The 12,951-nt window shown below is 42.6% G+C and overlaps 1 protein-coding gene across 1 annotated transcript in view; it reads right to left on the reverse strand.

Annotated features, from left to right (window-relative positions):
* Nucleotides 1–2,775: 2,775 nt before the first annotated feature.
* The window catches only part of IMPG2 (interphotoreceptor matrix proteoglycan 2), a 56,989-nt gene continuing 46,813 nt past the window's right edge, over nt 2,776–12,951 (reverse strand). The window contains exons 13-20 of the mRNA XM_009705556.1: nt 12,194–12,518; nt 10,002–11,731; nt 9,133–9,352; nt 7,688–7,898; nt 5,333–5,521; nt 4,956–5,154; nt 3,981–4,060; nt 2,776–3,086 (exon numbers count right to left, since the gene is read on the reverse strand). Coding sequence (XP_009703858.1) covers nt 3,074–3,086; nt 3,981–4,060; nt 4,956–5,154; nt 5,333–5,521; nt 7,688–7,898; nt 9,133–9,352; nt 10,002–11,731; nt 12,194–12,518 — 2,967 coding nt within the window. The 3' untranslated portion in view covers nt 2,776–3,073. The remainder of the gene's footprint in view (nt 3,087–3,980; nt 4,061–4,955; nt 5,155–5,332; nt 5,522–7,687; nt 7,899–9,132; nt 9,353–10,001; nt 11,732–12,193; nt 12,519–12,951) is intronic.

Genomic DNA, 12,951 nt, shown 5'->3' on the forward strand with positions numbered 1-12,951 from the left:
GAGGACCTGAAGAAATCTGTTTTCTAGGACTAACTTGTTACCCAGCAGTACACAAAGCCCACAGACTGGACCTTAACAGAATAGCTACAAGATAGGGAGTAACGGAGTATCCTTTTGCTGGGCAAGGCTCTATCCTTTGCTAAAAAGCTACCAAATAAAAGGCAAGCACACAGTCAGTCATGCCGCTCTGAATGCTTGTTCTCTGTTTGACTTTCCAGCCATGGCAGAATTCTACGACTGTGGACTGGAGCCTTGAGGTGTAAAAGGGAAGGCCTTGAGAGACCCCAGAAATACTTTTTTACTTTTAGCAGGTGAAAAAACTGCATGTTAACTGTTAACAAGTACTGGTAGATTTGTACACAGAGCTGGTTTGGCAGGTTTTTTTGTTGTTAGGATAGAGCTCTTTGTCTCTGCCTTGGATTGGGAAAGTATCAAAGAAAGTAAGTTCATTAAGTCCTTTTTGGCATGCTGTAAGATGCATCATCAAATAGCTTAGATGAAGAGGTTTGAAGGGGAGGGGTTTTGTTTTTGTTTTTAAGACTTCAAGATCACCTAAGTAACAACATGTTTCGGCTCTTTGATTAGAGCAGAAACATCTTCAAAATGGGCAAAGAGCTTAACTGAAAGCAAAGCCCTCAATTATGTGTTTTCCAGCATGAATTTTCAGAAAGTAACCTTGCAAGTGATAATGAACTACAGTTGGCACTTCTGTTAGCAAAGCAGTTTAACAGCTTAACCAACTCTGAAAAAACAAAGCAAAACAACAAACTTTCTGATATAGAGGCACAAATCATCATGGCTAAGATACCTTCTCTGTTCATATTAAACTCATAGTCTCTACATTAATTTTATAGAAAAAATATTTTGGAAATAATTTTTTATTGTCATGATAACATACCATTATGTTCATATGTATACACACACAAAGAAAAGATTCACTGTATATACACCGAAACACCTCAGAGTGTAACCAAGACTCTCCTCAGCTTGTGCACAGCAAATACCAGAATACCTTTAAAACATGCCTGATCCCAGGCACCATCCACGGCTGCGCTTGGCAGGAGCAGCACCAAAGCTCCCAGGGCTGGCAGCCCAGGAACAAGTCACAGGTTGATGCCTACCCTGAGCCCGGTACTTCTCTACTTTGTGCAGCTTCCACGAGCACAGGCGCTGGTGTCAGGGGATGGCTCCGCCGTGCTGCTGCCGGGGCAGGAGGGGAGTGGGCTCTGCCTCCGAAACTCTGGACCAGCTGCTCCGAGAGCCCTTGGGTCATCCAGCAGAATGAGGCCTCTGTCTGGTAACATCTGGTCACAATGATGTTCAGCAGCACCATATGACTTCGTGCTGTCCTGTGTTATTTGGGCTTACGGTGGTTGATGTAAGCATTTCTTTGACAGAGGTGTGGCTCTGATACCCATGCCCTGCCACTCAAGGCAAGAAGAGACTACACAAGTGATCCAGGGAGGTTCTCCAGAACACGTGGAAGAACTGCATTGAAATAGTCCCTTGTTCAGCTAAGCCGCCTATAGACACGTAAGTAATTCTCATTGTTGCTTAACTCTAAAAAGTATCAAGTGGCTGTTGGCACATGTGGGCCGAGAACTACAGACTTCGTAGAAATAACAAATAACTTGGCTTTGTTTGCTAGCAGAAGCTATTGTGAGACTATTAGTGCCCTAACCCTGACAGCCCTCTTAATGCCTTAAACAAGGGACACTGGGTGACTGAACAGAGCCCCAGCACACCCTACCGTGTGTTACAACTCTCTTTGTAACTTGAAGATAAAACTCCCATTTCTGTACCTCGGAGGTCCCCATCGCAATTCAGCTATTTTGAAATGCTTCAGGCTGACTTCTTCTGTTTAAGGAATTCTACACTGACTTCCACTAAGCCAAGAATAATCTCATTTTTTTCCCTTCCCCATAGGAAAGTGCTGCCATCTACCAAATATGCATGCACTTAAGTACCACAGCCTGATTTTGAAACGGAGCTCATGCCAGGCTTCAGTTCAGTAAAGAAAATTCAAATATTAGTTGGCTGAATTCAGCATTGAGTAAACACTAAATATATGTTTAAAAAGGATGGGCACAAATGCAACTGCATTACTTCATCACTAAACTATTCCTCTTTCTATTTCAACAATTAAATCCTTTATGAAAATAAGCTGGTAGGGAAATACACAACAAATGAATAATGCATAACAACTTATAAAATATCAAACAAATTGTCTATATACAAAAAAAGTCAATGTTAGTCACTTAAGCTTCACAGAACATTTGGGTGGTAGAAGCCCTTCTGTTCTCCAGCTTGGGTGTCTGTCAGGAACAGCCGGAGAACCAACCAACCACCCACCCACCCTGGCTTTAAAACCACTGTACAGCATGGCAGAAGTACGGCCCTGCCTTGCCGAGGCGCCTGCGGGGTCACCGACAGGCAGTGGTGATGCTCAGTGGTGGGGAGAGCCCTTAGGAGGCCGGCAGGCTCAGTGCTGTGTGCTGTTTTGCTAATGCCAGGTGACAAAGTGTATGTCAGGCATCTGTACAAAAAACCAATTTTTCCAGTGAGGTTATGTTTGCCTTTATAAGGGGAATGCTTTCAAATAATGCTAACGTAATTCTAGTGCAACAGTTCAACCTACAAATCATTCGCGTGCAAACCAAATATTTCTTTCCACTTGCTACAGTAGCCTCCAAGTGAGGGGATAAATGCCAGTGAAGGATTTTAAAACGTGCATTTTATTTAGGTTGTGCATGTATCTTCTCTTCCCGGAGGAGATTTTTTGCCTCGGTATGTATACAAACTGTCCCTGTCTTTTTCAGAGTTAAAGAAAAATGAACTTTCATAACCTCTGCCACTTCTGATCACCTCTTTAAAATGTCACTTTACACAGAAAAGCCAGAAGTAATTGAGATAAACAGACATCTGTACATTTCAGCCATTCATTTAGAAAACATCTGTGTCCATCCATGCAATGTTAAGACTATAAGTAACTTTGCAGTTACATTTGAGCCCATTGCTATGGCAACAAGGTAGTCTTTATCTCCCACATGCATTCTACTGATTTCTTTTTTTCTTAAAGCAGCTTCCTGAAATGAGAAACAGAGAAGCAATGATTAAGTCTCTTTCAAACACTGGATTCAAGGTTTGTATGAGGCAGCCCTTACTACTTTCCAGCTGTGGAAAATTTAGACGCTGAACCTTTTCAAGATGAAAAAATGGAAAACTGATATGGAAAAATGTGAACTGCTGCTATTTTCAATTTAAAAAAAAAGTATAGTTGATGATCTTGGAATACAAGATTTTTGCTACTGTAGCTATTTTTAATAGGATCCCAAGGAATTGTACTACAGTATCTTTCAAACGAACCCAGCAAGCTGTAACCTGCTGCTTGCTACAGTGAGAGTACAGTTCATAAGAGTGTGTATGCTAATAACTAACTGATTCCTTGATGGCCTTTGTCATGGTTAGCCTTCATCAAAGCACACCGCTCAGCAGGGTGAACTGTCTGGAAGGGTGATCCTTCTATTACAGTACGTCCCCACCATACCAGACAGGACTGGGCTAGTGATCTGTTGGGTTTTGGTTAGTTGCCAAGTTTTGACAACTCAAGATAAACTAACATGCTTTCAAAATTCCTATTTTAAATCGAACACTAGGCAATAGTAACTACACTGGAAGAGTTAAGAAGGTTCTACCTGTGCTTTGAAGGATCTAAATTGATGTCAGTGCTTCTCTGACACCCACTAACTGTGGGATTCCTCTTCACTGCTTTTAACATTGCTTCTGGGGCTATCTACTCTTGACACTGATTATTTTAAATACTTTAAAAGGGTTGAAGCTCTTCAGAAATAATGTTGAAATCTTAACCTCTAGTGTCCCAGCGTTTCTAGACCCTTTATGTGAAAAATACAGTAATGTAGTAAGAGCCACATGAGAAAACACAAAAGGAGTTAGTTATCCAGACAAGGCATTGCACTCACATTTGATGCTGCCTAACAAACTCTGCAAACTGACGGTCTTTAGCGTAGAGCTCTATAATTCGAATTCTGTCCTGAATTTCCTAGAATACAAGAAACACTATTGTAAGTACATAATAGAAATTAGAATACTACTGAAATAACTCATTTCTGCATTTCAGAAAATAAAACTCGTATGCTTTGCCACTTCAAGGAGTAGAGCTTGAAATTGAGCACTCCAATACCAGAATTCTTCTATATGCCTTTTTTTTTTTTTTAAGCGAAGCACTTCATTGGAATCCAGTAATACTTTACTTTTAAATCAAAACCAGCATTTGGACAGAGTGTAGCATTTCAACAGGCTTTAACAAAGCCATTTCTCTCTCACAGATACTTTGCCTCAGCGCCCAGCTACCGGCTGGATTCACATCTCTCACAGCTGCTTAACGGTCTGTGGTTAGTTCCTGGATGTAAATCCCTTCTCTTTAGCCTTCTAGAGTAAACACCAGATACTGCATATACAGGAAGAAAGGAGAAGGATGGGATCTCACTTGCAGGTTATAGAAAGATCTAAACTAAAAAAACCAAACCAAAACAAACCACCGAACAAAAACCTGTAAAAAGGCCTGGATGCACCAGGCATTCACTGTGTAACTACTCTTACCTAAGGTCGTTGGCATTAAAAGCTAAAGGCTCTGTCGAGCAATACAGCAAACCTCCCCAACTCCCATGAAGTTACTTAAGCAGTCAGCTCCTGTATCATGTGAAATTCATTACAGGTCAGAACACACCCTTTCCTTTCTCTAGACCTAATAGCAAGCAGGGAGAGAAATGCTTTCTCTCTTCTCTTCAACAGTTGCAGCAGCCGTAGTTGCAACTTGTTTATCTAGAGCATAGACATGGGGGAAAGACTGGGCCCACCTCTCAGGTTACAAGTGCAGAATAAGCGTATTGTTTACATGCTCTTTTCCATGCCGCTATGAAAACAAGGTCATTTACCTCCTTAGTGAGCTCACTGTTTTCATAAATGTGCCTGATCTCTTCACTGCTGTAGTCTGTGGATGTCTCTGCACTGGTAGAACTGTAGGACGTCAGCTGAGGGTATCTCCGGTAATAATGGCTGTAGCCAGTCGTATCACTTTCATACATGGGGTTGTATTTAACTGCATTCTCAATGGACGAGAGGCTGTCACCCTGCCTGGGGGAGCGACAAACAAACTTCTCTGCAGCCTGGAAGGGCAGCAGATAGATAAAGGCAACCTGGCGTTTGCAGGCGCCTGTACATCCTGTTGCTTGTCAACTGCGTGATATAAGACTTACGACAGAATTATCCTTATTGTAGCAGATGTGTTTTAATATTAGATGGTGTCACTTACCCCTGCGAGTCCTCAGTGTCACTCTTTGTATACTGGTCTCGAAGGGTCCTGGCCAAGAAGAAGACAACAGCAGACGCCACAAGAAGGAATCCTGCCACAGAAGCAATTGCAATACCCACAACCAGTGGCTCAGACACATATTCTTCACAATGCTCCCCTCTGTACCACCAGTTCTCTCCCACACGGCACCTACAACAAAGAAACATGGTGAAACTAAACACCAGCAAAAGCTTTGGTTAATGTAAATGTATTTAACTTCCTGTTGTGCTGTGCCCTCAGTTAAGTCACCTCAATAAACACCTTTGCATGTTCAAGCACCAACTTTTGTTTATTATTACTGTGAACAGTATTTTTGGTATAGAATTGTAGAATGGTTTGGGTTGGAAAGGACCTTTACAGGTCATCTAGTCCAGCCCCCCTGCAGGGAGCAGGGACATCTTCAACAGATCAGGTTGCTCAGAGCCCCATCCAACCTGACCATGAATGTTTCCAGGGATGGGGCATCTGCCACCTCTCTGGGCAACCTGTGCCAGCGTTTCACCACTCTCGTCACAAACTACGAGAGGGTAGATTCAGACTAGATATAAGGAAAAAGTTTTTTAAAACCACTACCCCTTGTCCTGTTGCAACAGGCCCTGCTAAAAAGCCTGTCCCCATCTTTCTTATTGCAGCCTTCCAGTACTTAGAGGGGGCTTACAAGGTCTCCCCGGAGCCTTCTCTTCTCCAGGCTGAACAACCTCCGTTACTGAATTGAGTGATGATAGGTAAAATAATAACAGGATAATGCATTTGTGATGGAAAAAAGCCTGTGGGTTTTGCAATTTAGAGTATCCTGTGATGTGTTAAAACTGGAAGGTGTTTAGACTAAGTAAAAAGTTGAGCCTTGCACGTGACATATCAAGCACTGTAAAGACAGAAAGCAGTTGTCTTAATCATCTTGTCATGTAAATACAAATGAGCATGTGTTAAAGAAGCCGAATGGTTATAGTGTAGTGAACTCCACAATGGTTTATTAAATAAATACATAAAATAAATTACTAGAAAGAAGTGTGTGTCCAAGATGGTGTCTTTGGAACGGTTGCCCAAAACAGCATCTGGTATTTCTACCTTGCTACAGTTTTGAACATGAGAACTTTAATGTTAAGTACTGACTTAAAATATACCACTAAAACCAATACCTGTGCACTATGTGTGTTTGGGAGGTTTTGCTATAAAAGCCTCAAGGAATTGTAAGGTATTATGACCACTCACAGCAATGAACCTTATTAATAAGAAACATCCATAAATTAAGTCTTCTAACAAATATCTGAAATAAGTTTCTGAAAGTAGTAAGCAATACTTTTAAGTTTTTCAAAAAGGTCTTAATAAATACTGGCCAGAGCATGCTTGAGTTCAGATACTTACCTGCTTCTAATTAACACTATTATACAGATATGATAAAATTTATAATACATCTGTGATAGTATCCCTTTTTATAGCTTTAAAAACATTTTTATTTCTCTTGTTAACTGCTAGGACTCTAAGATTGACTTTAGAGATGTTCTAGGTAAACTTAAAAAAAATTGCCTTAATAACATAAATATTAACTATTAGTAGTAATATTCTTTTTTTGCAATAGGTCTCCTACCTTTTGTTGATAGATATATTTTGTTTTTAAAAAAAAGTTACATTGCTTGAAAAGGAAATAATTAAGTGCAATGTGAGAGGGAGCATCAATTTGTCTCTCTCGCACTAAGTCTTTTCCATGACCTGTAAAATACAGAGATCCTGTTCAAACGCATCTGTATCTTTTTAAAGCAAAAATTTGAACAAGGGGGCCTGTGCCTTGATCTTTTTATGAACCACATGTGATTTTTCCCAAATCGCCAATGATATATGACTTTTTCTTAACCAAGAGCACTATTTTTAATACATTTTATGCTGTACGAGTATGCCTTTCAGATACAATTTTTTTGTGATGGAATTAACTCTCACGTGTTCTATGACATTATCTAACACTTCGCTACTTCCGAAAACCTCTGGAGATAAATTCTGTCCCCAAAGGTCAATGAAGGTGATTTGAACAACTGAGCATGTTCCATTACTGCCATTTTTCCTAGTTAGTTTTACTTCCTGATGTTTCTGTTCTATTAAAGAAATTTTTTACCGTCTCGTTTCTGATACATACATAGGAAAACTAATGTTACTATTGGGACTTCCACTCAGCCCCATAACATGAATGATAATCATTATCCTCTCACTTGTTACACGTTATCTTACAGAATTTTGCACAAACCTTGTAGAATGCTACAACAGAGGAGACAGTAAGGGGTTTTCATACAGGAAGCACAGACTTCAAAGAGCAGGATGACCTACCTGCAGATGGCCCCTTGCCCAGGGCTTATGTCACACTTCCCGTCATTCAGGCAAAAGTTTGGTTGCAGATCACAAATGCTATTGCATGGCAGCCCGTCGATGCTTAGGTATCCAGGATTGCAGACGCACTCAGCTTCCCCACTCCAGCGATTTACCAGGCATTCAGAGAACTCGTTGCAGGCCTGGAACTTGCAGGGATCTGCTTGCTCACCTGAAAATACGCAGAATGGAAAATATTAACGTTAGAGGAGAACCTTAACTGGGGTAAAGTGCTGGCTGCCTGCTGCCATTTTCTCTAGTGGTCCCTTAGCTAAAATAATCCGCAACAATCCAGCGTGCGTTTATCCTGAGTAACAAAAAGTTCTGCTGAGGTGACCGAGCACTAGCAAGTGTTCCTCTGCACAGCGCATGTCAGTGGTATGGCTAAGACCACCCAACAAGCCAATCGAAAAAGCAAGTATGAAGTGTTCTTTTTCTTACTGGAACACGCAGTACCTCAGATGTTCTCTGTCTGCTGGAACTCTGTTTCACAAATGAGTAAAACACAGCTGATCTCCAGTGTTTCTTTTACAGAAAACCTAGGCAGTGTACAGGGACGGGCAAGGGGACTCGGGGCACTCACCACCTACTGCGAGGGGATTTGCCTTTTTGTCTGCAAGGAGCACAAGCTTGTAGCATTTGAGACACCTCATTTGAATCAAGCCTAAGAGGGCTGGCATACAGTTAAAACAAGCAATATTGGAAGATTTGTCATGCTAATTAACCCATCTTTATCAGAGAGCTACATCAGAAGAACAGCTACCATTTGCTAACAAGTCAGCACTGTTATTTTTCTCTAATCTTAACCTTAAACCAGAAAATATTTCTGAGTTGCTTATATGGTAAACTACTGGCTAACTCAGGGGAAAAAAACTTTCTCCTTGTATCAGAGGAGTGAACTAAGAGGGCCTGTATATTTTTAGTGCAGCCAAGACTTTGCCACGAGAGTGAGGCAGCAGCTGTTGCCTGGGCAGGTGCCCACCTGGCAGCTAAACTGGCTGCCTCCTCGGGAATAGCCACACGGAGTAACCACGAACCGCACTGGAAACTAAGCACAAGACAGATGGGCACCACGGTTCTCGCTGACCAGCCTTCCCCCTCACTCCCCAGTGAGGGTGCCGTGGTATTATATAGAGTATTACATGAGCCAATTTTGTCCCCATATTTCCATATGGGCCCCACACAGTTTGCTCCGTCTGGGTCCCACTTTGATTTTCATCTTTTTAGTTCCTTAACAGATTTTTATTTGTTTGTTTGTTTAAATTCTGTGAAAGACTGTCTTCCTAAAGCCCAGCCTGTGAAAAGCAGTGGGAAGTCTCTGAGTAACTGGGATCCTTAAGTAAGTTCTTAAAGCAGGAGTTGCTATAATTCCCTTGCTCTAAACTACATCTCCCTGCCATCCTTACCCGATTCCACATCCAGGGAGTACTTATCGATGGCCAGGTTCATGGTGTGATACGCAGTGTTGCAGAAGTCTTCCAGGATCATGTACACAGCGTTGGTGACGTTCCGAGGCACAGGCTTGGCAAATTTCATTCGACTGTTCACCACGATGCTGCCATTTCTGAAGTTCAGGATTTCCAGATTCTGGAAGCCCGTCAGATTTGACTGAAGGTAGGGCACCAGCTGCAACACAGGGGACGTGACAAAAAAGCTCAGTCTTTGAATCTCCACTGTTACTGCATCAGACAGCAGGGGTCTGCATGATTTTATCCAAATACCATTTCACAGGGTATTTCCTTCAAGCACGTCCCGCTTCCCTCTCTTTCCTTTGCTCCCTTCATCTCCCACAACAAAACGTACATTTCAGTCAGGAGAGGGGAATTTCCCCGTTAAAATTTAACAATTGTTGCTGTACAACTCCTGTGAGGGTTCGCTGGCCATCAGTCAGTTTAGGAACAGCTTAGTTCCCCAAACTACCTCTTAGGATGGGTTGAATGTGTTGCAGAAAAGTTACCTCATCACAGTCCCAGTTCATTTACTTTTTCCAGAGCGCTGTGGAAGCAAGTAAAGGGAGTGGTGGTGTGACTTCAGCTTTACTGACACCCGCAGAGCATCTGGCCCATAGCACTAACAAGTTACACTTTAGAGAGACCACTGACTGAATAAAAGACAAACAACACACCCCATACCCAGACAGAATTTTCCCATGGAGGGACACAAATGGTATCTGTAAACACCAGTCTTGAGTTGCTGTCTGCAAAAAAAGCCCTCTTATTTACCAACAATTTTTGTCTAGCTGGTAATGGACATTTAGCATAGAAGTGATTCTTACCAGTTCCAAAAATCGCTGCTCCAACGCTTTGTATTCCGGGGAGTTTTTATTAAACAGGTCCTCTGAAAACATCATGTTGGTAACCCGAAGACTGAAAAACACAACTAGAGCTCGTGATGGAACAGGAGTACTACTGCGATTTTCATGTGTGGCCCAAGCCACACTGGCCATCTCTGTGGACTGGACATGAGTTGTTAGCTCCACGTGACCTTCAGTCATGCTCCTTCCCTCCTCGGTCCGCTCAGGAGAAAAGCGGACAGTGCTCACACGATCTAGGTCCACTGAGACATCCAGGACTCGCGTTATTTCATCTCCCAGCTTTGTTGAGGTAGGCACAGACGACGATGCCATGGATCCCACAGGATGGAGGTGGGACGGCCGCTCAGCAGTGCTGGTTGTTACACTCACCGTTAGGTAAGAGCTCGTAACAGTGCTGAAGCTCAGGGAAACAGGCGTGTAGTGGTCCGTACCACCCTGCCCAGCAAAGCTCTGATCCATTAGAGAAGGAACCGCAGCTGAAACTGGAGTGGCGGTGGGTGTTGCTGATTGCACTGCCTGATCTAAGGAGTTTTCTAGTGCACTCTCAGGAGGCCAAATATCAGCTGGTTTCTTCACTGCTGATCCAGTAGTGTCTTGGCCTGCCAAGGAGGAATCTAGTGTTTGCTGCTCTTCTGTGGAAGCATCAGGGTTTACCGTGGAAGGATCTGCAGTCAGAATGGTCTCTGAAGAGCTTGTGTCCAAGTGGCCTATTGTAGCAGCTTCAGTTACATCTGGTTTCTCCACTGGGAATAGTTGTTCTATCGTCCTGTCTTCATTTTGGTGTTCAACTGCTTCAGGAATGATGTTCTGACCTACACTGGACTCTTCAGGTTGCTCCATACTGACAGTCCCTGTAGACATAAGGAGATTGTCTTCCATAGACAGACCTGTGTCCTGTGGTGAGACAGGGGCCTCTTCGGTTGGCATGTCTACAGCGGAATGGTCCACTGAAGGCTCCAAAACCAAGGATGGTTTAACAAACGAAGAATCATGCGTGCCCAGTGTTTCTGTCTGTGTAGATGGTTCCACAGATGATGGCTCTTCTGTCTGTAACAGAGGTACCTGCTGAGTTGTAGTCTCTGGAAAGACAAATATTTCAGACTCATCGAGGAAATCTTCTTTTGTATTGGCCATACCTTCATTCTCGTCTTTGGAAGGATCATCATCTAATTTATTCCTAGAGTTAAGAATATAGTCTAAGATCATGCCTTCAGGAATATCCTCAGTTCTGATTAACAAAGACTCATTGTCATCTTCAAGCCAGCTATCAGGACCAGGGTAGAAAACTGGTTCCATTGTTGCTTCTTCCCAAGGCCAAATACTTGATTCCATTTCTTTTCCTGAACCATCAAAAGCTGAACCAGACCCATCATCATATATAACTCTATCTCCAAGGTATATATCAGTTTCATCTTCCATAGGATGTACTTCTAAGGGAAAAGGAATTTCTTCCACAGACTCAAGCAACACAGAGTCTGCATTGTTACTGCCTGCAGGACTACCTTGAGTTACTTCTTCCTTCTCAGCAGACGCTGTTTCTTTAACATCCGTCTCTATGACTGATGAAGAGGCCACTGTTGGTGCAGGAAGCAGAGGAACTGCATAATCATCTGTAGCTGGAGGTTCTTCAGGCACAAGGTGAGGACGACTTGAAGGCAAAAGGTCTTCAGATAGTCCAGGATCTTCAAACACTAAAAATTAAAATCAATTTCCAATTAGTTGTTGTTTATGATAAAAAGTGTCAAATTACATTCATATTACTGCCTGTAGATCTATATTCAGCATGTTTCCCATGATATATCCTGGCCTTTGTATGCTGAAGACAGAAGGACCCCTGTCGACTTCTCCCACTTTTCATTCAGATATTCTATGGGCCAAGTCAAGACATACAAAAATACTTCTGTGCAATTAAACAAGTATCGTGTGCGTACCATTTCTTGAAGGGATAAACAGGCATTATTAGCTGCTGCAAACGTTTTACTTGAGCATATTGCTCTTGGATACGTGCACACAGGAAAGGTAAAAACTATCAGAGAAAGATATCCCATTTTTTTAGACCTTTCTGAAAAGTCATTTTGGTGAACTATACCTTTGGTGAGTATCAGGAAATACTGGCATCCAAATTTAAGCTTCAGCCAATGGCATTAACTTACCATCTAAAGAACTGGGTGCTGAAAGCCATTCCAGAGAGTCCACAGAATCACGCCCTAATGCTGGTGCAGTGACCACACGAGGAGTCCAGTTCCCATCCTCTAAATTCAGCCCGTCAGGCAAAGAAGTGATGCCAGCCTCTGCGGAGAGCGGAGCTTCGGGTGCCAAACTGGCCTCAGAGTCCAGATTTTCTGGTCTTGGCTGGATTTCATTGTCATTGGACTGTTCGCTATCTGAGGTGGAATCTGGTTTGGTGAAATCAAAGGGCAAGGTATTGCTGACAGTTGATTCATCTGCTGAAGGGCGTTCAGCTAAAAAGGTGCTGTCCTGGAACACAAACCCACTGTTAATATTTCCACTATGACAGGGGAAGCATTGGCTGTCTGCATTGTGCTGAACACACAGGGGGTCTTAACAGCAGCCAACAGCAAAATGTGGTACTACTGCCTCTCTCAAAGTAATGCACAGCAGCAGCTAAACTGGGAGAGCTGGCAAATGTACACCCCTTGCTAATCATGTGTAATGTACAAGTAAAATGCACATCCTTGTGACATACATGTCATGTCCAGTCATGTCCACTAAAAAGGGAAAGAAGCCATTCAGATTGTTTAGAGTGCAGCTTCACTTATGGTATTAAGACATTTACCGTCTATGCCCACCCCATCTCCTTTTCTTTACTGAAGAAAAGGATCTGTCCATCTCTAATTAAATCAAAGGTAAATGTGCACAGTACCTCCTGCCTTCCTAAAGCATGAAGAGG

Source organism: Cariama cristata, unplaced genomic scaffold (genome assembly GCF_000690535.1).
Source record: "Cariama cristata isolate BGI_N322 unplaced genomic scaffold, ASM69053v1 scaffold3668, whole genome shotgun sequence".
Taxonomy (NCBI): Eukaryota; Metazoa; Chordata; class Aves; order Cariamiformes; family Cariamidae; genus Cariama; species Cariama cristata.